Here is a 26,454-nt window from a genome sequence, read left to right as displayed (position 1 = left end):
ATAGCATGTGCAATTTATAACTTGGAGGCGTCCTGGAGTTCTTGGAATACAATCCGCTTGTTTTACAGAAGCGGAAACTAATGGCGAGAGAGAATAATTGTTTCTTAACTTTCCCAAGCTCTTAGATTGTGTTAGAACCCAGATCTTTTCTGTCGCTGTGGTGTGTGGAGACGTGAGAAAGTCTGATGGCCTAGTTCCAGTCCTTGACATTTAGCTGCGTGCACTTCTGTGCTAGACACTGCAGATAGATAGACTAAACTACTTCCTTCGGAGAACTTACATTTTATAGGGGGAAACTTCACTCATGCAAGTAAATACAAAAAAAAAAAAATGTATACAAAGTAAATACGTGGAAATGGCCTGGTATGGAGGAAGACTGGCAACTGTTGGGATCCTGATGTGTGGAGGCCTCCTGTGCCTAGGCAGTGGCACTTAAACTGAGCTTTGAAAGAAGGTACAATGTTTCAAAAGGTGGAACTGAAGAGGGAGGCAGGAGCCTGTCAATTTATCAACACAGAGAGCTTGGACCTGCAGTGCTTAGTGTGAGTTACAGTACATATTCCAGCTTGGCTGGATCAGAGTTTGTGAAAGGGAATGATGTTTTTGTCTGGAAAAATAGACTGGAACCAACTGATGAGAAAGTTTACTTCAACTCAAGGAGATTCCGTTTCCTCATACCAAATGGGGGTAATATTTGTAACTAAAGCACTATAGAAATGGTAAGTATTTTCATTACTTCAGATTGTTTCTTCTAGAAGTAATTTTATAATAGGACATTTGAAATGGACAATGTGTCCCACCTCCTCAGAGCTGACAATCTTGAGACAAGACATGAGTAGAATATAAGCTTCCTCACAGTAGGGACTGTTTCTATTTTGTTTTTGTGTCTCTACAGTAGATCGTCAAATGCCAATATTAGGAGATGCATAGCAGGTAACAGTTTCTTAAGTGGTCAACTTAGATAACACAAAATAAAGTAGTTTGGAAATGAAGCTTTTGGAAGACTTCCCTCTTTATTATCAAAAACTTATAGAGTGCCTTTAGGGTAGTGGGAATACAGGGAGCTAGAAGGCTAGGTCCGTGCTCTGGAGAAGCAGGATATTTAATTCAATTTAACAAGTATTCAAAGCACGCTCTTAGTACATCCCCTTAAATAACTTACATTCTGGTTGCTAAAAGATAACTATTCAAACAAATAGAACAATTTAGGATTTAAAATCGGAAAGAGCGATTAGGAATAGTTGTCAAAATCGGCCTTTTTATTTTACTGGTGAGGGGAGAGTGGAAATGACGCCTTGCCTAACTAGTAGAAACAATACAAGATTAGAATCTTTTGACTGGAAATCCACCGGTATTTTTGACACCCGAAATGCTAAATACCAAATGAACTGCAAGTTTTAAAAGAAATCTGAGGCAGTAACAATTGCTGAGGACTGGGGCACTGGATCCGGAAAGGATTCGAAAAGTAGGGAGGAGCAGGCGGGTGAATGGAGAGGGTTCATAGTAGAAAATTTGCTGCTTTAGCAAAAGTTGATTTGTTATGCCAGCCCATCTAGGAGGAAGAATGGAAGCACTTTCTGAAAAAAGAGTGCCTTGTCCTCAGGCCCTAGGATTGAGGAGATCAAGCACACATCCTCCCCCCCTCCCCCCCCAGAGCTTAACAATTTGCATAAATTTTTTCGGAGAGGAGCGAGCCTCTCCCGGAATTCTGATTGGCTGGAGATAGGAAGAAGCACGTCACTAAAACCTGGAAGCATTTTCGGGAGTTCAAATGCTTCATTTCCGCTTCCTGTCTGTATCCCCTCCCCCCCTTTGGCTACAGTCCCCTCCCCCTCCCTTCCCCCCCCCCCAAGCCCCCGAGGGGCCGGAGCTCCAGGCTGTGCGGGATCCCAGCCTCGGCTACTCTGGGTTGGTAAGTGCGGGACTAAGCGAGAGGGGCGCGGGTGTGGGGCGGGGCCTGGTAGGGGGCGGGACCAAGGGGGTCCCTATTTGGCCATCCCAGCCATTCCCTCCCTTGTAGGTCCCAAGGTGGGCTTCTAGGCAGGGACTATGACTGGACTGAGGGCCCAGGACGCATCGCCTCCTGCCACAAGGGCTGGAACCGGGGCCGTCGTCTAACCGCATGGCCCCATCTCTTGGGTTCTTCTCTCGGTCCAGACACTTCCTCCTATTTAACTCTGGGTGAAAGGCAACGTAGCGCTCCCCGGAGCCCAGGGAGTAGGGAACAGTAGGGGAGGCTGCACCGGCTGGGTAGGTGCTACAGGGTTCCGGCCCTCCGGCTCTTCGTCTCCCTGCGGCAGCTGCCGGCAGACTTTTTCCAGCCCCTCCAGACACCGGTCCGGAGTTCCGGTGAGGTACCGCCCCCTCTCCCCCGCCCTCCCTCCTCCCTCCCCATTCCATCTCTGGGAGCAAATCAAGCCACAGCCCTAAGTTTTAGCAGGTGACGAAAGGTGGCAAATAGCTGTGCCAGTGCCGATTGTCTGTTAGACCGCGGTTTTCCCTTAGAGATCAGTGTGGGAAGTTACAAGCCGAAGGCCGGTATAGGCCATTGGAAGAGCGGAACTGGTCCAGATGCTTGAGCTCTAGACGAGTTTAAAGAGCATCTTTGGCTGGCTGCGGTAACGTAAGTGATGGCAGTGGTGCATTAGGTTGACACTTTTCCTCCTGGAGGATGTAAAACTTTCCTGTAGTCATAAAAGCCAGATCTTGAGTATTAATATTCTCGATGCTCTCTTGCTCTCTTCATCATTAGTTGAGCTTTTTATAAGGAGAGAGATAATACGAGATTGTCCATCACATTACACCAAGCACCAAAAGTTTTGAGGGTGGAGAAAAACACCTTTGTTACTACATTGAGAAAAGGGAATCTTCATTTATAAACTATTACTTAGAAATGGTTACAAGAAGAAACCAAATGAGTTGTTAAAAAAACCCCACCGATTTAAAAGTTTTCATAAAGTTTTTGAATGGATGTGTTGTCATGTGGATAGGTCATATTATGGTTAAGCATAAGAGAAACTCTTAACATACAAACAGTTGAGGATTCCAGCAGAAGGAAAATGTTTGTTTAGGTGAACTCAGTTAAAGAAAGACACTGAACTGAGCACAATATTTTCCTTTTCTATTATCTAGTAAAATTTCATCATCTTCTGCAAAACTGTCTTTTGCTTTAGTTGGCCAGTTAGGTAATTCTATAAGGTTCTGACCTTTGGACTTTATTATAACAGCCTTCTTTGACCTTATCTCCTTTCTTCTCCCCTACTCTTCCCCTTCCCCCTTCCCCACGGAGAAAATTGATTGTAAAGTGAGTTTGAGTAAATTAGCTTTAAACTTCTTTCTAATTCTAAAGTCAAGTCATATAATTCCATTTTATGTCATTCCCATTCTCACACTATCTCAAATACTTGCTATACTGATGGATTGTAACCTTTAGTGAGATGGTTTAATAAGGTGGTAATGATTAGTTGGGAATGAGCTTTTTTTGAACTTCTCTAAAGTGACTCTTGGGTTACAGATAAAATCATTGAGACCTGCCAGATTTTGAGCTCCATTGTTCTACAGATTACAATGAGGAAGACCTGCCAGATTTTGAGCTCCATTGTTCTATGGATTACAATAAGCTATTAGAAATCTTTAGTGGAGGCCTTGAAAATATTAGATGTATGATAATTGAATATGATAAATGCACTAAATAATCAACAAGTATTTCCTGAATATCTAATGTACTTGATTCTATGCCAGGAACTGAGACATCATTCTTGGCTTCTAATTAAGAAGACATGGCAGATATTTAATATAGAAACAAAAAAACGCAAATGTTTTCTCAAATATTCTTCCTTACTTTCATAGTTCATTACTTCCTCAACTTCCATAAGCTGTTGCTCCACTCTACCTTTGCCACACATAGGCGTGGTCATGAACTTTTGATCTTAACATAGATGCTACTGTTGAGGGTGGTAGCCCCTTGATATTCCTTGTTTGATCCCCAACTCCATTTGGGACTTGGACCTTTGATACAAGATGTGGTCAAACTAGTTTGGGCTATCTGAGCTGGCCAGAGTTTTACAGCCTGCATTCTAATCTACTCAGATAGACCAAATGCCAGCAGGAAATTCCTTTTTGGGAAGAGACTTCTGTCTGTCCCCAAAAGATAACAAGAGAATCCTTATCTTATTTACATCACTCTCCAGAACCTCCTTACATCACTGCATCTGAATGATTGTGCTCTTGTATAAAACAGAGTCCTCAAAAATCTATTCTTTGCAAAATTGGCCTTGTACTATGCAGCCATTTTGCCCACCTGCTCTCTGTTGTTTCCATTCTAATCAATAAAGACTATGTTTCCATACAGCATTAAGTAGCAAATTCCTTTGCTGCTGACCCCACCCTTGGTTACTTTGGGGAAGGAAGGAGAGAGAGAAAAGGAACTGACCCATCTCGGTTTAGACCTCAGTTTACTCCTCATCACTACCTTTTCAATCCAAAACTTTCAAATTATTTTATCTAATCAGAGATTTCCTAAGATGTCTCTCTGTTTCTTACCCCCTTCTTATCCTAAAATTTATGCTTATTGCACCCTCTAGACATTCTAATTCTCCTTGCATTTCCAGGTAGTCATCCCTGTTCTGGCTTTACTTTTTCACCTTCAAAATCCTGACCTCTATTTTATAGTTGTTTATGATTAAATCCTTTTGTTAAATCTGCCCTTCTAAAACCCAACTGCTGCTGAATGTTCCTGGAGAAGATTTGCAGTTGTACCAATTGAATTCACTCCAGTTTCATGTTATGTAATCCGACTTGGATTCTTATTGCTTTTACTTGCAATTTTTTGTCCCATTCCCCACTGAGTCTGTTCTAATCCTCTTTTGTCTTCAAATCATATCTATGACACAATATTCCATTACATTCAAATATCATATTTTATTTAGCTATTTGCTAATTGATAGGCATCTTTCTTTCTTTTTTCCTTTAGCCCTTTTTCCTCCAGTTTCTAGTTCTTTGCTACAATAAAAAGTGCTGCATAGATAGTTGTGTACAAATTATTTCCTTCTGTCTTTAAATCTTTTTGAGTTATAAACCTAATAGTGATATCACTGACTCAGAAATGTGGAGAGTTAGTAACATAATTGCCAATTACTTTCCAAAATAGCTGAACCAATTTATAGCTCCACCAACACTGTATTTCTGTCTTTATCCTCTCTTAACTTCTCTGACAATTATTTTCCTTTTCTTGTCATATTTGCCAGTCTGATAGTTATGAGATAGAATTATTTTAATTTTCCATTTTTCTCATTATTATGACTTGGAGCTTTTTACATGGCTGTCCATAGCTTGGATTTCTTACTTTGATAATTTTGTTTTTTCATATGCTTTGACATTTTCGCTCCTGAGGAATAGTTCTTATCCCTATGTATTTGAAACAGTTTCTTATATATCTTGGATTTCAGAGTAACTTGCTCTAAATATTTTTTCTAGTTAACTATTTCCCTTCTAATTTTAATGACATTAATTTTGTTTATGCAGAAACTTTTCAAACCTATTTAGTCAAAATTTTCATTTATCTGTTGTTCTTATTAATATTTTTCCAAATACATGTAAAGATAATTTTCAGTATTTAATTTTTGTAAAGCTTTATGTTTCATTTCCCCCTCTCCCTCCTTTAACTTCTCCCAGAGACAGCAGGTAATCTGATATAGGTTAAATATGTGCTGTCCTTTTAAACATACTTTCATTTATGTTATGTTATGCAAGAAAAATCAGATCCAAAGGGGAAAAAACCATGAGAAAGAAAACAAACAACAAAAAAGTGAAAATAATATGCTTCTATCCACATTTAGTCTCCATGGTTTTATCTCTGGATATGATTGACATTTTCCCTCCCAAGTCTATTGGAATTGCTTTGAATCACTCCATTGTTGAGAAGAGCCAAGTCCTTAACAACTGATCATCACAATTTTGTTATTGTATACAATATTCTCTGGGTTCTGCTCACTTCACTTAGCATCAGGTCGTGTGAATCTTTTCAGACTTCTCACAATCAGAAAGCCTTTTTCATCCATATTTATAGAAGATATCTTCTTTACATCTCTAATTTGTTTATGTCTTTTTATATTTGTCACATTTTCATTTGAAATTTATCATGATATATGGTATGAGATGTTTGTCTGAATCTGATTTCCCAATTATTTCTTAATCATAAAATCTAAGGGCCTTTTCTCAGTTCTTGAATCTAAGGGAAAGCCTCTTAGTGAAAAATAAAACTTCCTCTTTTTGCCACAGACTTTGGGGTTAGTGAATTCTTTTGCTTCTAAACCTGTCTCCAAGCAAAAGGGATCTCATTCATATGTATCATCAGTTTGGTTGTTTCTTTTAAGTTTTCTTTGTTGACTAATGGGAGAACATCAATCATCCCTTTTCATGATTATATAAGCCAGGACTTTGGTTTGAGTATTCTTCTTTGTACCTTGTCTTAGGCACCTCTATATCAAATTCCCAGATCTGTGTAGCCTTAATTTTTAAGTCCAGTCCTTAATTTAATTTTTAATTTTTAAGTCCAGTCCCATGCCACCAACTGCCAGTTTGATATATCTTCAAGTAGGTGCCTTTTAGTCATAACAAACTGAATTTTTAAAAAATAGCAATGATTATTTGAAACCATTCTTCTTCCTCTATCCACACCTTTTCAACCTTCCTTTTTTTGAATTTTCCTATTTCTTTTGAGGATACCACCACCCTTCTAGTTGTCTGGAGGTGATGATATCCCTTCTAGTCAACTTTTAAGAGCTTATAAAGTACACAATCACAAATTCGTAATTAATGCTACTTCAATTTTCCCTATCCCTCAAGTTGCCCAGCCCCCATCAAAGTTTCAAGCTGCATCACCTTTTGTCTGAATTTTGTAATGTATTCCTAAATGGTCTCATAGATTCCAATCTCTCTCTTTTCTAATCTGTCCTCTACAAAGATGCCAATGTGATATTTGTAAAAAACATAGCTGTTTCATTTCCCAGCTCAGGAAGCTGCAATGACACTACTATGTCTCTAAAAACTTTTTTATTTGGCTTATAAAACCCTTCACAATCTGGCAACAATCTAACTCTCTCAAATTCATTCAATATTCCAGTCCATCAGACCTATTTGCTATTCTCCACACACACTACTGAATCTCCCATCTCTCTATGACTGCATATTTCCTTAGGCCAGGAATGTAATACCAATTCACCTCTGTCCCTGAGAGGTCATACTTTTCCTTAGGAGATAAAGTACTACCTACCAAAAGCAAATCCTTATCTCCATTTATAAAAGCTCTCCCCTGAAAATTACTTTGTCTCTGTGCCATTCTTCAAAAGTCCATTCTTCCCTTCCATAGAACCCAAGCTCTTTGAGGGCAGGTACTTTTTTATTTTTATTTTTGTATTTCCAGTTTCTAGCTCAATGGTCGCAATACAAATGACATTTAATAAATTAATGTAGAATGAAAGAATAAATTAGATTTAATAAAGAAGTCATTATTTCTTAAACTCAGCCTAGAGAAGCTTTGGAATAGATTAATATTTAATACTTAAATATTAACTTAAGCCTTCCCCAAACTATAGTCAACATGTTTGCCCATTTGGGTGAATATTTGAGAAAACTTAAAATTGTTTTTTTTTTATTTTGAGGTATATGTTGATTTATTGGCTTATTTCTTTAAAATTAGTTTTTAAAATTTTTTAAAAATTTTTAAATCATAATCTAGGGGCAGGTAGGTGGTTCAGTGGATAGAGCATCAGCTCTGAAATCAGGAGGACCTGAGTTCAAATCTGATGTCAGACCCTTAATACTTCCTATCAGTGTGATGTTGGCAAATCACTTAACCCCAATTGCAGCAAAAAAAAAAAAAAAAAGAAAGAAAGAAAAGAAAAAGAAAAAAAAGAAAAAAACAACCTCCCCTTTCCCCCATAATCTACCTTCTTTCCATACATCATTCTCACTACTTCTGTATTGAGAAAGGAAAAGACCAATATCCTGTGAAGTCTGAGTTAGCCCCATGTTGACCTCAGGATCAGCCAGAGTAAGGATCAGCAAAGTCCTTGGTTTTGGGGGGATAAGTAAAGGAGACAGACAATCCTACAGAGCCTCACCATTGACCTCCCTTCTTCTCATGGGCCTCCTCCTCCAAAGTGACTCTGGCTTGTCTTACTCCACCCCCTAATTCCTCCTACAATTATCTGTATACACCAAAAGATGGAGCTAGCACAGAATAATGAGAAGGGCCATTTTCCAAGCATATGCTAATAGAGTATTATCTAATGGGTAATTAGCCTTAAGGCTCTTTTGTCTGATTCCAGTGCACCTATTCTGAGTTTCAGCCTTTTACATCTTCTGCTTTCTTTTGTTTTAGAACACAGGTGGTCACACCCTCCCTTACTTCTCAGGAAAGGAGGTGAAAACACCAAAAAGGAGCTGATCACGTCTCCCCTGACTTCTCAGGAAGGGAAGTGAAAGCACTAAAAAGGAGATGATCATGCCCTCCCTGACTTCTCAGGAAGAGGGATGAAAAACACCAAAGGGAAGTGGGGATTGCTAGCAGGTTTCTGGGTTGAAGGGTCTTACTAGAAACCGGTATGCACAAACCCATTAGCATGGGAAGTATTACATAGGCACATAGCAATAAAGCACAGGCTATTAGTAATGACTCTTCCCACAGCCAGTGTAGGCTTAATGTGGTGAAATACATATGAATTGTACATGCAAGTAGTGATATAACAAATAATATAAATCAACATGGTGTTGTAAAAGATTTCCAGAAGTCCTAGAAGGAGGGTAGTAAATAACAATCATACATATGCCTCCTTCAGCAATCAAGAGATAGTCCAAAACCAATCTATTGCCCTTTGCTTCACGTGTCAGGGAATCCAAAAATCCCCGTAAGTTTTTGAAGTCCTGCAAGAGTCTTATCATTTCTCAGAAAATCCAATAATTCCTGAGGGTTTTCAAATCCTACAATAGTCTTATCATGTCTCTGAGAATCCAATGACTCCTGAGGGTTTTGAAATCCAACAATTTTTGATGTACGTGAGTCAAATGCCATAACTGCCATGCTCTTTCAGTGGGGGGCACCCAATGTTTCTTGGGTCTTCTCATTCATTTCAAGGGTCTGCTCTGTCTCCAATGGACAAGGCAAATACGGCTCAGATTGGGCACCCATCTGATTCTTTCTCCATCTGTAGAGATATAAGCAAACCCTCTCCCCAAGTAATTAACCTATCTGGTGTCTTCCATCATCACCTGGCGATTATCTAAGATAGTGGAGCTGCTTGCACTGGACACTGCCCTTCCAGTAAGTTATGAAACCTGTCTGCCAGACCCAGTGCATCTTTGTCAAAAATCAAGAAGTTAATAGTATAATGAGGTAAATTTAGAAGTTCTCTAGGTTTACCTGTAGCTCCCCCTTTCTTTTGTTTTTGGAGGAGTGTCTTGATGTCTCTGTTTCTCCTCTCTACTATTGCCTATCCTTGAGGAATAAAAGGGTATGCCAGTAATGTGTAAAATCTTATACTGTGCACAAAAATGTGCAAAATGTTTAAAAGTATGTGTAGGTCCATTGTCTGTTTTTATTGTTTGTGGCACACCCATAATTGCAAATGCTTGTATAAGGAATTCTGGGACCACACGGGCTATCTCTTTTACTGCTGGTATTGCAAAAGTGGATTCTGAAAAGGTGTCTACCACAACATGGATAAAAGACAGACAACCAAAAGATTTATAGTGGGTCACATCCATTTGCCAGATTTCACTGGGTCTCAAACCCATGAGGGTTCTTCCCTGGTTGGAGTGTAGAAGTGTGGAAAGGAAGGCAAGCTGTATAGGCTTTTACTATGCTCCTAGCTTCCTCTCTTGTTATTCCAAATTGTAAATGTAAAGCTCGAGTAGCCTGATGATATTTAGAATAAGATTCTTCGGCTTCTTGAAATAAAGAAGTAATGGCCAACATGGTTAGAAGGATATCTTGCCTTTGAATTATCATCAAAAATAGGACCTGGAAGTCCACTATGGACATGCAAGATATAAATCTTACCTGAATGCTTTCTCACTTGCTCTTGAAGTTCCTTAAAGAGCTGATATATATATATATAAGAGGCTACAAATTACACATAGCTCCAGGAAAAAATACACCTACTGAATAGGCCAAATCAGGTATTATATTTATATCTCCTGGATAATAAGAGCTAGAATGATTGCATACATTTCATTCTGCTGAGTGGACTGAAAAGGAGTTTTGACTACTCTCTTTATAGTTGTCACCAGAGTATATAGCACAAATATTATGTTTAGATGAATCTGTAAAGATAGTTGGTTCTTTAAGAGGAACTTCAGAAACTTTTTCTTCAAGAATCCATGGCCAGTTATGTAATAGTCTGGTTATCTTTGATGGAGACCTGTGTGTAAGATTTGGAGCTGTGGCCAATAAAATTTGCCACTCTGGGATAGTTTCACAACATATTGATTTGTGCATTAGTATAAAAAATGTATATTTTGTCAGGTTTTATTCCAGATAATTATACTGCTCACTTAATGTCCTTTAATAAAATTCTAGCTACAAGCTCTGGGTAAGGAGTAAGGCTGGGAGGTTCACCCACTCTATCACAATGTCTCCTTGATGAAGAACTGCTGTGGGCGCCTCTTGTGTAGCAAAAACTGATATTTCCAAGGATTTTTGAGTGACTCTTTCAACCACATTGGATAAAGCCAGTTTAACTTCTCTTAAAGGCTCTTGAGCTTCTTTTGTAAGCTGGCACTGTCTCCTCTTATAATGTCATATAATAGTTGCAATTGACAGGTAGTCGAGCCTAACAAAAGATGCATCCATTGGCTATCTCCTATCAATTTCTGAAAGTCATTTAAGGTGCTTAGCTTCTCTGTTCTTAAGGAAAGTTTTTGTACTGTAAGCACTTTAGGGTATACTTCATATCCTAAATATTGAAAAGGAGCATGTCTTTAAATTTTTTTCTGGAGCTATGTGCAATTTGTAGTTCCTTAGTGTTTTTATGGTCTTTTGTAGATATGCTTCTAACATTTGTTCCTCAAGTGCACATCCCAATATATCATCCATGTAATATAATAATATAACTTTTGGAAATGCTTTTCTTACTGGAGTAAGAGCAGTAGCAACATACATTTTACACATAATAGGTCTGTTTTTCCTTCCCTGTGGCAAAACTATCAAACCATATCTTTTATAAGGCTCAGCTAAGTTAACGCTGGGTACTGAAAAGGCAAATGTTTTCATATCCCCCTTATTTAGAGGGATAGAATAGAAACAATCTTTAATGTCTATAACCCAAAGAGGCCATTCTCTAGGCAATTGAGTAGGAAATGGAAGTTCAGGCTGAAGAGTTCCCATAGTTTCTATCTCTTCATTTACCTTTCTTAAATCAGTCAACAGCTTCCATTTTCCATATTTCTTTCTTACAACAAATACTGGGGAATTCCAACGACTTAGAGAAGTTATAAGTGTCCTTGGACAAGTTGCTTCTGTACTATATCTAATAAGGCCTGAATTTTATTGATAGCTAAGGGCCACTGTTCTATCCACACTAGTGTATCAGTTTTCCATTGGATAGAAACAGGTGAAATTGTTGGCAGGCCTTCTACAGCAGCCCTGCCTGAAAAAATCTAAGTATTCATTTGTAATCTTAATTGTTGTAAAATATTTCTTCCTCACATATTGATGGGGATTTTTACAACTATAAAAGGAGTAAAAACTCCTGTTTCACCTTTAAAAGTCCATCTTCAAGGGGTAGCACTAACTTCAGTTTCTATTGATCCTCCTATGCCAGACATGTAGGTTTCTGCCTTAATCTTTGGCCAGTGACTGGACCAGTTGGCACCTCTAATGACTGTATGATTTGCACCTGTGTCTACCAATCCTTCTAATGGTATGCCATTTATATAGATAGTGAGTATAGGTTGGTCAGCCGTAACTGCTGCAGTCTAGAATATTCCTGGATTCTGTTGCTTGGAGTCAGAATCTGGGTGATTATTACCAGATTGCTTATTGGGAGTCTGTATTCGTAAACCTGATGCTACTACTTCTCCTGGTTGATAAGTCACACATTGTCTACCTGTATTAGTGACTGGCATATTATCTACACATTCCCCAGTTTCCCATATAAGTGTATGGATGAACTCTATTTTGTAAGTACTCTCAGGAGGTGAAATGGTCAAGCCTAGAGGCAAGGGATCCATAGGCTGGAGAAGAACAGATTTCCCCTTTCCAAGGGGTATCTCAGTTGTCCCAGCTGCATACAACTCTATCCTCCCTAATTGTAATCCCTTTCTCCCATCAGATGGCTTCCTGTCTGATTGGTCATGTCTGGGTATTGAACTTCTAAAGACTCTCTGGGTGTAGCATTGGCTGCCATCATGCCCCAAGTATTTTTTTGTTTTGGGCCCCCTATCCAGTTTACCTGAATCAGCCTACATTCTGATGCCCCATGGAAGCATCTATTGCATTTTGGACATGGGGTTTTGGGTCTTGTTCTCCCACCCTGATTTCTCACTCTGTATGCCAACATTGAGCTTTCAGATGCCCTACTTTACTACATTGAAAGCATTGACAAATCTTTCTGGAAGTCCCTTGCCAAAAGGGACACTGTCTTCCCATATTGGGATCTTGGGAAGTCTGCATCATAGTCTGTCTATAAAAGGTATCTGTGCCCACTGAGGCACAGTGTCTTATGATCTCCTCTAAAGGAGCATCCTTGGGTAGTCCTAGTATAATTCTTCTATAAACCTCATTAGCATTTTCTTTATCAAGTTGCCTTATCATAATTTCTGTTGCTGCATTTTCACCAAAAGTTCGTATGATGCCCACAAAATCAGCAAAGGATTCATTTGGCCTTTGTGCTATTTTTGTGAAGGCCTCTCCTTTGTCATGTTTACCGGGGATAAAACTCCATGTTTTGATAGCAGTAGAAGTAATTTGCTCATATGCTACTATGGGGTAATTAATCTGTACTGAAATGTCTGCATAAGAACCTACACCTTTAGTTGGTCATAGGTGATTGGAGTATTAACTCCATTTTGACTATTTCGTTGGGCTTCTATCTTACAGAGCTCACTATATTCAGAAAGCCACAACAAGTTTTGTCCAGGTTCTAAGCATGTCCTTGCTATAGATTTCCAGTCACTAGGGATTAAGACTTCTTAAGTCAAATTCTGTAATAACATGTTAACATAAGGTGCTGTAGCCACATAAAGAGTGCGAGCCTTTTTCAGGTCTTTGAGGATGTCTATATCAAAAGGAGTGTATCTCCTACTTTCTTGACCTGAATAGTTAAACTGTTGAATCACAAGATACATTTCTATTCTCAAATCAGCTAAATCCTGCCCTTCTTCTGTGGCTTTAAGTAGTGCCATTTGCAATCTAGTCATAGGAGGGGGTGATTGTTGGGGAGGGAGGTGCTAGTGGTTCACTGACCCTCCCACTACTCCTCCCCAAAGATGAAGTTGATGGGGGCCATGTCAAGGACCTGCTCCTAGCTAGAGTTGAAGCAGCTTTGTGAGAGAAAGAATCACCATGCCCTTCAACTTCACTTAAGTCCTCATGCCTTCTGGTGATATTGCCATTAATCTGTCCTTTGTTTTCCTCTTTTTCCTCACACTTCCTCATCTGGTTGTTCTTAAAACTTTTCTTTTTTTCTATAACTAGCAGGATTCTTTAAGGCCAATTGTATTATGGTGTATATATAAAATGTTTCCTTGGAAATTGAACCAGGATCTTTATCATTGTAGTATTTTAATCCCCTACTAGTTTCCAATTATCTACCCCTATATCTTCTTCCTTTAAGAACCAAGGGGACATGCGTTCTAATGTACCCAAGAGTCCACTGATCTGCTCCCAAGTTACAAGTAAGCCATGTCCCTTGATTAACTAAAATATGCTTTCTGTAGTGCCCCCTTGGGGTGGGAGGGGTGGAGCTGGGATGCTGGAGAATCTTTTTCTAATATCTGCCCCAATTCAGCTAAAAAAAAGGATACTAGTTTAGCCCTTAACAAAATTCCCTGTTTGTCTATTAAAATACTCGCCCTATGTCCTGGTCACCAGGAAGTTCTTCGTTGAAATTAGGGTACTTGGTTCACACATTGGGCACCAAATGTGAAGTCCTAGTTAGCTCCCTGTTGACCTCACGATCAGCAAAAGTCCTTGGTCTTTAGGGGGAGAAGTAAAGGACACAGACAAACCTCCACGAGGCTCACCTCCATCTTCTCATGGTCCTCCTCCAAAATGACTCTGGCTTGTCTTACTTCACCCCCTAATCCCTCCTACAATTGTCTATATACACCAAAAGATTAAGCCAAAACAAAATAGTGAGAAGGGCCATTTTTCAAGCATATGTTAATTAGAGTATTATCCAATAGGTAATTAGCTGTAAGTGCTAGGTTGTCTGATTCCAGTGCACTTCTTCAGAGTTTCAGCCCTTTATAATATCCCTTATTACAAACATATGTAATCAAACAAATTTCTTCATTGACCATATTAAAAATTTTAAAAATCTTCATCTGTACTTCAAGTCCATCATCTCTCTCTATTGGAATATAGATGGCCTGTTTCAAGATCAGTCCTGAAATGGTGGTTGGTCATTGTGTTGATTAGATTTTTCAGTTCTTCAAAATTGATTGTCTTTACAATATTCACATTGCTTTTAAAAAGATAATTTTCATAAAACCAATGAATACAAAACAAATAATAGCACTTGCTTCTTAAACCATCAGAGGGAGATTGGACCTAGATGTCTTGTTCACAAGAATATTCAAACATATTTGAATGATTTGCAGCAATTAACTTTTTCTAATGATTCCACAGAGGGAAATATTGGTTTGGACTAGACAATGGTAAGAGCTAATGGAACCTGGAATAAACAAACTCTCAAAAGGTTTGCTTCTATTATTTAAAATTACTTTGCTTTATAATTTTTGGTGCCAAATTATAATGCTATATATTTTTAGAATAGACATATTAAATAAATTAAATATTTAAAACTTAAAAAAGTACCGGATAGAAATGAATTCTCATCCTCCTTATTTTTTTTCCTTTCTAAGTTGTTACCAGTTGTCTTGATAGAATTGAGATTTTATAAAGGGTTTTCTTTGCCACAAATGCAATATTTTATCTTCCATATCATCTGACATCTTTTGATATCTAAAATGTAGTATTTGTTATTTATGTTGCAAGATATTGATAAGCTTTTATATAGTCTCTATAAAATTACATAAAGTGCCAAAAAACTTAATGGAGTTTAAATTTTTTTTTTTTGGCTTTTTTTACCTCTTCCCTCCATTTGTCCCCCTAACCCAGTTTTTCTGTTACTGGAATTATTATTTTCCCAGAAATCCTTTAATTCATTTTTGACTTTTTTTTTTTAAATGTTTCTACCCTCTTATATTCCTGCCATTTTGTCTTCTGTCCTGGGATAGGACAGTCAAGTTGTTTGCAGTATTTTAAGAGGTAAATCAATGAGATTTTTCTTTTCTTCCCATAAGAAGTAAGCATTTTTGAAAGTGTTTGACCTTGAGGAATAGTTCTTGAGCTGTAGTTTTTAGTACTGAGTAAAATCTAACTCAGTAGTTAACTGAACTCGTTTGGATTCATTCTAGTTTATTATTAAAACCTGGTCAAATTTTTATTTGAAGATAAGAAAGATGCCTTTGAATTGACCAATGATTTGCAATATGAGTACTGATAAAAGAGAAGTGTTGAACTATTTGTTTTTCCACTCCTAAGTACTTTTAATCTCTTTTTCATCTCTTATTGCCAAAGCTAGCATTTCTCATACAGTATTGAATAGTAATGGTGATAATAGGCAACTGTGTTCTACTCCTGATCTTATTGGGAATGGTTCCAGTTTATCACCCTTATATATGATGCTTACTGATGATTTTAAATAGATACTACTATTTTAAGGAAAAGTCCATGTATTCCTATACTTTCTAGTGTTTTTAATGGGAATGGTTGTTGGATTTTATCAAATGCTTTTTCGGCATCTATTGAGATGATCATATGATTTTTCTTAATTTGGTTATTGATATAGTCAATTATACTAATAGTTTTCCTAATATTGAACCAGCCTTGCATTCTTGGTATAAATCCTACTTGGTTGTGGTGTATTATCCTGGGGATGATTTTCTGTAATCTTTTTGTTAATATTTTATTTAAGATTTTTGCATCAATATTCATTAGGGACATTAGTCTATAGTTTTCTTTCTCTGTTTTCATGCTATCTAGTTTAGGTATCAGTATCATGTCTGTGTCATAAAAGGAATTTGGTAGGACTTCTTCATTCCCTATTTTTTCAAATAGTTTATATGGCATTGGAGTTAATTGTTCTTTAATTGTTTGGACATGTAAATCCATCTGGTCCTGGGGATTTTTTCTTAGGGAATTTATTAATAGCTTGTTCTATTTCTTTTTCTAAAATGGAACTGTTTAAGTAATTTACTTCTTCCTCTCGGGTCCTAAGTACTTTTGACACTGTTGAAAAGGGTTAATTTTTTGGTTGTCTTGGAAAGCAATCTTCTTTCTAAGAACATTTCCTAAAAAGCAAATAGGTAAAAGTTTTTTTGTTGTTTTTTTTTTCCAAATGAAGCCCAGGTTTCTTACATTTTTGAATTTTTTTTTCCCCTATCTCAACATCTCTACATTTCCACCCTTTAGGTCTGCCACAATGTCTGAAAGATCAGATCTCCTTCGCTTCAAGTTTGAAAATTATGGAGATTCAATGTTACAAAAAATGAACAAGTTAAGAGAAGAAAATAAGTTTTGTGACGTCGCCGTTCATATAGATGATATTGAGGTTCAGGGACATAAAATTGTGTTTGCCGCAGGCTCACCCTTCCTAAGAGACCAGTTTTTACTGAATGATTCCAGAGAAATAAAGATTTCCATATTGCAGAGATCAGAAGTGGGGAGACAATTGCTGCTATCCTGTTATAGTGGCATTCTGGAATTTCCTGAGATGGAACTGGTAAATTATTTGACAGCTGCAAGCTTTCTTCAGATGAGCCACATTGTAGAACGATGCACACAGGCCCTTTGGAAGTTTATAAAGCCCAAGCAGCCTTTGGAAGGCAAAGAGGAATGTGAACAGCAGAGTGATTCTTCAGAGTCAAAAGAACAGCAGGTAGATGACAGAAACTCACAGGAGCAGGATTCCCCCTGTATTCAACCCTCTGAGGATAGTATGGACATGGAGGACAGTGACATTCAGATTGTTAAAGTAGAATCAATTGGGGAGGTTTCAGAAGTTAGGAATAAAAAAGATCAAAATCAGTTTATTTCTTCTGAACCATCTGCTTTACATTCCTCAGAACCCCAGCACTCCTTTATTAATTCAACTGTGGAAAACAGAGTAAATGAAATTGAACAAAACCATCTCCACAATTATGCTCTTTCTTATGCAGGTAGTGATAATATCATTATGGCCTCTAAAGACTTATTTGGTCCTAATAATCGTGGCATAGACAAAGGCCTTCAGTGGCATCACCAGTGCCCAAAGTGTACCAGGGTGTTCCGTCATCTAGAGAACTATGCTAACCACTTAAAAATGCATAAACTCTTTATGTGTTTACTCTGCGGAAAAACATTCACTCAGAAAGGCAACCTCCACCGACATATGCGAGTACATGCAGGCATCAAACCTTTTCAATGTAAAATCTGTGGGAAAACCTTCTCTCAGAAGTGTTCCTTACAGGATCACCTTAACCTCCATAGTGGAGATAAGCCCCATAAATGTAACTATTGTGACATGGTTTTTGCACATAAACCAGTTTTGAGGAAACACCTGAAGCAGCTGCATGGTAAAAACAGCTTTGATAATGCTAATGAAAGAAATGTGCAAGACCTCACAGTGGATTTTGATTCTTTTGCTTGTACCACAGTTACAGAAACTAAAGGGTGCCAGCAGCCATCAGATGCATCCCAGGTCTTAGATGCAGGTAAACTGGCCCAGGCTGTACTGACTATAAGGAGTGATGGTACCTGTGTTAATTAAGTAGAGTTCTATATATAACTAAAGGTTAACCAAGAAAGCATGAAGAACAGCTAAGTGTGACCTTGGGGGTGGGGTGGGGAGCATTTTGGTTAATTTGACTGGTGTAAACAATTGGGGCTCAATGAAAGCACCTGCTGAGTTGCTATTGTTACATCAAGGTGTTTTTACCACCTTTTCACCCTATTTTTTCAGTGATAAATTTTCTTTCCATAAGTAAATATTTTTCTTTCTTGAAAATTACTACACTGAAGGTCAATAATATGGACTCCTGTTTCTGACTGGTTCCATTTCTGTTTGTTTGTTTGTTTGTGGGGCATGGTAACAACACATTAACCTCAACTATTTTCATCAGTAGATGCCATGTTAGGAAAAATGAAAAACACTGTAGATTGTGAGCAAAAGTGGCTGAAATTTTTTTAAAAAGTGTTTTCAATATTTAACCTTGACTTCAGATAGAGTAAACCACTGGCTGCTCAACAGTAAATTCATTTGTTTTTGTTAACATTTTATTTCTTCCACAAACTCCATTTCAGTTCTTAAAATTCACAGGAAGTATATTTAGTTCATTTTATGTACTTTTAAACAGTATTAATATTTGATTTCCATTTTCTAAGTTATTCACATGAATCAGATGATACACATTGTTTTTTTCAGCCTCACTTGCTTTTATAAGTACAGATCACTGTTAATACTATTATAATCACATATAAAAGATAGCAATTGAAATCACTGTGTTAACAAAATGGATATCTTTGGTTTTTCAACTAGAATATTACATGAAAAGGCCATTTGTATCCAAAAACAGCGTTATTTGTCTATTGATTTTCTTAAAGCTAGGACAACAAATGATAAATGTACTTAATGGATGTGTTGAAGAGTAATGATCTTTAAAAAAAAAAAAAGTTACTTGGTAGTTGATATAATTTGTCAGGTGAGCCACAGTCATAGTGAGTTTGATTAAAAAAAAAAAAAAAAAGTATACTGTTTAATACTTTGTAGAACAGTTTCCAAAATCTCCATAAATCATAAGTGCACTTTTCTGTAGTCATAGTGTACTTCCAAACCTAAAATGACTGAAAAAATCCTTTATGAATTACAAAAGGCACATATTATAATCAGATTTTTCTCTTAAAGGTGTCCAATCTTATCTCCTTACCTGTAAGACTCACTAGCACCATGTCAATCCATCTATATAGGTTTTTTCCTTTGCCTCTCGAATAATATTTTGGATTCTTAACTATTGTATGACATATGAGTTAGATTTAGATAGTCATAGCATCATAGAATGTTAGAGCTAAAAGGGACCTTAGAAGTAAACTATTGAATTCCTTATCACAGTTAAGGAAACTAATTTCCAGAGGGGGAAATGATTTATCCAATGTCATTTAAAACAAAGTTTTTACTTCACATGTTCCTCGAGGCTTTATTAATAACTATTTGGTATTCAAGATAAAATATTACATGTTAACTGGAGGTTTTATGTTTCCTCTTTAAATCATTGTTAGGTTTTAGGCCAAGAAAGAGCCCTTTTTTTTTTTTTTTTTTTTTTTTTTTACTAGCTATCACATAGTATTCATTCCCATTTAGAAATTCTTTTCTACTTCAAAAGTAGTAGTTTTTAGAATATTCTGCTGTTACAAACTACTGAGACGAATTTGCTTAGTGGTAATGCTTGTTTGCTGTATTGTTCCTCCCTTTGCAAGTAGTAAGAATACGTAGTGGGAGGGAGTTGAATGGGGAGTAAACCCAAACACTTTCTAGACTAGATTGTGTTAATTTCCATCAAATTTTTAAAAAATTTTCTTTTTTGAGTGCATGTAAAGAAACTTAGATGGTTTGAGGGAATTCCTGTGGTTGGTATATTGAATGCTATATTTTGTGAATCTAATTGGAAACATTGTATCGATCAATATTGTTTTAAAATACTTTCCCATGTTATTTGCCAGACAACTTAAATGCAGAATGTGTTAAAGGGTAGAGCCAGTAAGCACTTAACCCTAGTTAATAAGCAGAGCAGATTGTGATATAGCTGCTCCCTGACAATACCTACTTTTACAAAGTCTAACTGAAGATACCAATGCTATGCAACAATGAGAAGTTACAACAGGATATTTAAATCATTTTATTTTATGTTTGAGTAACATTTGATTACAGGAAAATTACATGGCATAGTCAAGGGACTTAAGTTCATTAAATGAAAGTTGTGCTGCCATTCTTGTGATGTTTTTGTCTTAGTGTTTTGACTAAATAGGCAAGAGTTCAAATTTAGAGCTCTTTTACTGAAGACTAGACTACCTGGGTTTTTATCAGATAACATAGAAAATTAGGGCAAGTCCAGTGTCCTCATATTTCAGAGGAGTAGACAGAAGTCCAGGAAGATTACTTGCCAATGTAATGGCAGAACTAGAGCTTCCTATAATCTCAAAATATCTTAGTGGCAGACTCAATGACAGGTACTAAAAAAAAGTCTTGATTTCCACCCTGGCCAGTGTTTTCCCTGTTATTCCACAGTTGCCTCATGTGGTCTCTGACTTAATAAAAAATAATGAAGACTACCTTGGATTATTAAGAACACTTAAAATAAAAATATCCGGAAACTTTGGCTTTATTTACTATCATCTTCTCCTAGGAAAACCTTTAGTTTACACTTCTCTGCAAACATAAATCACTAAAGTGTTTGAACTCTCCTCCAATTGTTAGCTGGAGTGAAAGTTCCTTTTATTTCTGTGAGATTTTCTTAATAAAGTTCGATGACGCTATATTAAATTTGCTATTTTCGCTAGAACTTGATTTTTTCAAGTATGTAGGTTTCCTAGCTTGTATTGAAATTTGACCAGACTACTGATTGACATAGAAAACTATTTGAAATTCTTGTGGTAGAAAGACTAAAACTTTTTATTCACTCAGCATTAGAATTTTATAGATCTTTGATATTATAACCCTATAAAGCACAAAAAGAAGGAATCCTGTTAAGTTTTAGCACTACAGTTTAGAATTGAAAAAATTAAAAGCACTTAGTTGAAGTGACTAACATCTAGAAAGGCAAATTAGATATGGGTTTAACTGCTTTAAATTTTTTTCACTAGAAGCTGTATAAATAGGGCATTCCTCTGAGACCAGGTTCACCTTTTCACTACTGTCAAATACATAGCAAAGTACTTACTTCCATTGTCTACTTTCAGCTAATGAACAGCTGTCCTAAACTTGTTGTATGTTACACATACTGACTATGAACTACCTCTTCACCTATTATGAGGAAGTTTCCTTAATAAAAGTGTGACAACTAAAATCCTGGTGTAAATGTCTTGCTTCATTCTCCCATTTTCTTCTGAAATCCTTGAATATCACTGAAGTAATTTTTACATTTTTTATGTATAGGATGGTGTCACTTTTAGGAAAAATCTTAAGATGTTTACTTGCTGGTAAAATTACCAAGTTATTGGTCTAAATTATTTCAAAATCATAAAACACCTGTGGTTTGAAGGTTAGATTGTAAAGCAACTATTGCTCTTATTTAAGACTAAAATAAAGTTGCTAATAATGAGTTAAAATTTGAGGTCACAACTAACATAATTTAAAAGATTTAATTTAATAATTTAAAAGATTTAGGATTGCATTGTAAGAGTATTTTCCCTTCAGTACTCCTTTGTGGATAGTCTCTACTCTGGTGGCCAGTCCTTTGGTACTGACTTTGTCAAATGTTAGTCTGTTTTTCAGTTGTAGTCTCACATAGCCTTTTTGCTTGATAGGCCAGCCAAAGCTTGTAATGTGTTGATAAAACCTTTGAGTACCTAAGGTTCCCTCCAATCAGTTAGGATTAATGGAGCTGCAAAGAGGGAAAGTAATTATGAATTAAAGCTACTAATCCGAAGGTGTTAATGGCCAAATTGTGGAAGTGATAGAAAATAATTTATATTATTCTGTCTGTCCTCCTTACTAAGATTTCCAAAGATGAAAAAAACCACAACTTTACTTCTTGAAGAACTTACAATGTACTAGGGACTTATAATCAATAGAGATATTCATAGATAATAGATTTAGAAATGTAAGGGACCTTAGAGATCATTTGGATGGGTGTTCAGCATGCAATCCAGCCATGTTGCCTGCAGCTAACACAGATTAAAATATTTAACATATTACAATGAAACATAGGTTATGTAACATTTTAAAATTAAGTCAGTTTGCTAATGTCCAGTATTCTAATGTTTATTCTAGTGTTCTAATTAATGATCCCCATTTCTGTTTTGAGTTTGATATCACTGAAGTAAACAATTTTACTCAGTTGGGTTTTGAATTGGTTGAATCCTACTCACTCATTGCTGATTAATAGCTCCAGTAATATTTTGGATAAAGGTAAGAGGATGATTCCTTGGTGACATTTTATTTATTCTTATATGTGTCTTAAATCAAAGTAAAATGGATAGACATTAAATCTGTAATGGATGAGTTGGGATATCTAATAAACTTGACAAGATTGGAACAACAACAACAAAAAAATTTTGATATAATAGTGGACTAGCTCTGTTTGATAAACAATGAATTCTAGTTGGTGTAGTATTTCCCTTGAGTACAGTCATTCCCAACTTAGGGAAGTCTTCGTCTACAAGAAGTACTTTGGATACACAAGTGCAAATATATATATATATATATATATATGCAGACAATTTAAAATATAATTTTAATTTATTTTTATTTTCATATGTATTTTATGGTTTTAAAAAATGTTCTGAGAAGAGGTTCATAGGCTTTTTCAACCTTCCAGAGAGGTCCATGACACACCCGCACACACTACCCAAAACAAAAAAGTTAAAAACTACTGCTTTGCGTCTTTTAATAATTTAGTGGATACCAACCAGTTGAAAGGCTTCTGGTTCCAAATTTGCTTCACAGTGAACAATGTCTTATTATATCATTACTGAAAATCGAGAATCATCAATAGATAGAGGAATCAAGGATGCATAATGCAAAATCAGACCTAGTGGTACTTTGCATTTGGTAAATAACACATTGTGACTATTCCCTACTCCCCAGCCATTCCATGCCTCTTGAAGCATCCCTTTTAAGAGGCTTGTTCAAGTCTTGATTATGGTCTGTAATCTGCAGTAGTTGAGGGCCTTGCTAGGACAGAAGAAAAGCTACCTCATTTTTGCAAAAAAAAATTTTTTTTTTTTTTTTTTTTTTTTTTTTTTTTTTTTTGGTCCCTTAAAGCTGAGTACTGCTGGAATGGAAAGGGATCACTATGATCAAAACAGGATCTCTGTGACTTGGAGCTGCACATCTCTGGATTTTTTCCCCATCTCCTATTTTATAATCTTATTTTCCTGGACTTGATCTCTGGTCCTATATTCTTGATCCAACTGATCTAAATTCTACTCTTGGAGTATTTTATTATCCTAGATCTATATAGCATTATTAGACTTAAATGGGAGCTGTAGCTACCACAGTAGCTGATACTCAGTGTGTCCATCTGTTGATTTTTATTGTTGCCATGTCCTTGACTTGCTCACCTTTATCAGTTACAAATCTACAAGAAACCTTTGATGACACTTTTTCTGTGGTCATTGTTGGTAATATGCTGTATTGTGCTTTTTTTTTTTTTTTTTGGTCCTTAAGTCATCCACAATTTTTTTTTCAGTTGTGTTTTAATATAGCATTATTAGGAAAATATCATTGTTTAATAAAGAGTTTTTGTGTCAGAGATAAAATTGGAACTGTTGAAAGTTGCACATTTTCAGAACGAAATAACAGCCCATTCTTTTCCTGTCTAACTGACCCCAGCTTGTTCATTTGTATGTAGTAACTAATATGCATGTAAGGATTACCAACTCAGTGAGCTGTCCATCCAACTAACTACTTGTCTTAATTTTGTCAATAAGCATTCTTCATTTATTTGTTTTTTTCCTATTTATATTATGCTAGTTTTTTTTTTAATTGACATTAGAAATTGTTGAAAAGACCCTATAGTATTCTTGCATTTTATGAGGATTCTAGTTCAGGTGAATTGACCTACTGAAAGTTTGAACAGCTAATCAACGGTATAGCTAGGACTGCAACTGAGGATTTCTAAATTTATCTGCATCATTTATGTTACTGTCTACTTTTATTGTTTTCTCCCTTTATAATTGAAAAAATATATATGTAATAAATATGAATAAAGCAAAAACAAATTCCCACAATAACTATGTCCAAATATATGTGTATGTTCACACCTGTTTGTATATGTGTATGCATATACATGTATATATTTCAACACCAGGAATCCATTTCTTTCTGTCAGAAGATAGGGAGTACACATTATCATTGTTCTGGAATTGTGGTCAGACATTGCATTGATCAGAATTCTTAAGTCTTTCAGAATTGTTTAACTATAATGTTTTACTTATTTTGCAATTTGTTCTGGTTCTACTTATTTTACTCTGTAAAAATTTATGCAAGTCTTCCCAGGTTTTTCTTTTAAACCATCTTTTATGTCTTTTTTTTTTTTTTTTTTTTTTTTTTTTTTTTTTTAGCATAGTAGTGTCCCATTACCTAGATTTGTTCAACTTATCTCCAGTTGATGGGCATTACCTTATTTTATAGTTCTTTGCAATTACAAAAAGAGCAGCTATGAATTATTTTGTACATATACCTTTTCATCCTTATTTGATCTCTGGAGTATATGGTCAGTAGTGGTTATCATTGTCTGAGGATTTGCAGTATAGTAACTATAGAGGTATAGTTTAAGTTGTTCTTTTGACAATAGTTGGGCCAATTTGCAATGTTAGCAAATAATGCAGCAATGTAGCTGCTTTTCCCCCAGCCTCACCCGATAAAATTTGTCTTATCCTCGGGAAGATTTCTGACGTCTAAGAAAAATGCTTCTATTAGATACTACTTCACAACGAATGCTGGATTATAGAATATCATAACTGGAAGAGACCTCAGGACACAGCACGTTACATGGTCATTTTCTTCAACTGTAAATAAAGAGTCTTGGACTTGTTCCCTCCAAAGTTTTCAGATAAGGAAATTGAAATTCAGACCTACGGACTAAAAAATTGTTGACAATTTATGAGCGCAACTAAGCTCTTTGCTTGTGACTAATCAGTACTCTTTAATGGACTTAACAACCACCTCCAGTGAGATTCCCTAATTGCAAGGGAGAGGGCAAAGTAAGGCAAGTTAAAAATGTCCCTTAACAACCACTTCCGGGGGCTCGTCGGAAGTAGGTCGGGGGCCAAACAGAGTCGCGTGCAGGTCAGTCTTTGGGGTGGATAGGATGGCCGCTGGAATATGCTTCCGGTTCGCTATTCAGCTCCCAGTTCTGCCGCCGTCGCCCCAGCAGAATCGGGTGGAGCGGCCAGCGGAGGGTGAAGTAGGCTTACCCCGGAAGGGTTTTGTCCCAGGCTGGGCCAAACTTCCGGACTGGACAGCCGTTGCTCCCGTCTCCGCAGCTGTTGCCCGAGGGCCCTTGCTTTGGAGGGCGCAGTTTCTTGCCCGTCCACAGCCGGAACGCGTGAGTGTGGACTGTGGGAACGCTCGGGAGACTCACGGTGGGCAAAGGTCGAGGTCTGTTCGCGAGATTTTCCCAATTCCCCGTTGCTGGGGTTTGGAGAGAAAGGGCCGGAGGAGGAGAGACAGGCTCTGGGGATGATCACCTTGGCAAGGGGGAAGACTCAATACGATGACCACAACTGCTCTTTCCACAGTTTTATGAGACCGGCAGGGATTATAGTCTCCGCTTTTGATATATTTAGAAGTCGAGACACTTGGAGGTTATTTATGGTCTTTTAGGTTTGAAAGGGGCCGTACAATCATTCTAACTCTTATTTGATAGATGTGAAAACCGACCAGTAGTTTCCAAAGATTCGTTTGTGGTGATTGAGCAAGTTTGGGTGTGAGAACCCTATTTTCAATCCAGGTCTCCTAACTTTTAGCCCAGTGCTCCTTTCACTGTATCACTGCTTCTCTAACTAGAACTGGGCCACCGAACGTTCGTTAGAGTTCTAGGGAATAGAGTTTTTAGAGTTTTCGTCCATGTGTCCCCTGCACATCCTTTTCTGAATGAATTTGCGTTGTTGAACAGCACCTCACATTTTATTTAGTTCAATCTTTCTTCTTACGGACGAATAAACTGAAGAGAGGAGAAGTGAAACATCTAAGGTAGGAGAGAGATTTTACCCAAAGAAGAGCAATCTTGGGAGAGGGAACATGAATACTCTTTTCAAATGCTTGTCACTTATTGTGAAAGAGCTTAGATTTCCACTAGACCCCAAAGGACAAAATGGTTTGTGAATGGAATTGTTAGAGAGGTGGGTTTTGGCTTTATTTTGGCTTAAAATGAGGAAGACCTTAACAATTGTCTAACAGTGGAATGGGTTGTCTTGTGAGGCAGGAAATAAGCTATTCACTGTAAGTGTTCAGCAGAAGGCTGACTACT

The 26,454-nt window shown here is 37.0% G+C and overlaps 2 protein-coding genes across 9 annotated transcripts in view; both read left to right on the top strand.

The window, feature by feature from the left end:
• The first annotated feature begins 584 nt into the window (after nt 1–584).
• ZBTB26 (zinc finger and BTB domain containing 26) lies at nt 585–21,324 on the top strand. Of its 4 annotated transcripts, none has more exons than XM_074293020.1 (2): nt 585–719; nt 16,700–21,324. In XM_074293020.1, exon 2 carries the CDS (start codon nt 16,710–16,712, stop codon nt 18,033–18,035), a length of 1,326 nt encoding a protein of 441 aa, XP_074149121.1. In that variant the 5' UTR covers nt 585–719; nt 16,700–16,709; the 3' UTR covers nt 18,036–21,324. The 4 variants fall into 4 exon arrangements, with proteins under 4 accessions (XP_074149121.1, XP_074149125.1, XP_074149123.1 ...); XM_074293024.1 differs by lacking the exon at nt 585–719 and adding an exon at nt 1,808–1,912; XM_074293022.1 differs by lacking the exon at nt 585–719 and adding an exon at nt 2,000–2,349.
• The window catches only part of ZBTB6 (zinc finger and BTB domain containing 6), a 30,956-nt gene continuing 5,091 nt past the window's right edge, over nt 590–26,454 (top strand). The window contains exon 1 of one of the 5 annotated variants that reach the window (XM_074293019.1): nt 590–719. Coding sequence is in view for 1 of the 5 variants with exons in the window: in XM_074293015.1 (XP_074149116.1) it covers nt 25,294–25,583 (290 nt within the window). In the remaining 4 variants the exon portion in view is untranslated. The other 4 variants (XM_074293015.1, XM_074293016.1, XM_074293017.1 and 1 more) reach the window with 4 other exon arrangements.

The sequence above is a fragment of the Sminthopsis crassicaudata genome, chromosome 2, assembly GCF_048593235.1.
Source record: "Sminthopsis crassicaudata isolate SCR6 chromosome 2, ASM4859323v1, whole genome shotgun sequence".
NCBI lineage: Eukaryota > Metazoa > Chordata > Mammalia > Dasyuromorphia > Dasyuridae > Sminthopsis > Sminthopsis crassicaudata.
This window is presented reverse-complemented; position numbering and strand designations above follow the sequence as displayed.

Bases quoted from the DNA above. Each gene is read 5' to 3' on its own strand.
- ZBTB26 (XM_074293020.1), top strand. From the start codon at position 16,710: ATGTCTGAAAGATCAGATCTCCTTCGCTTCAAGTTTGAAAATTATGGA.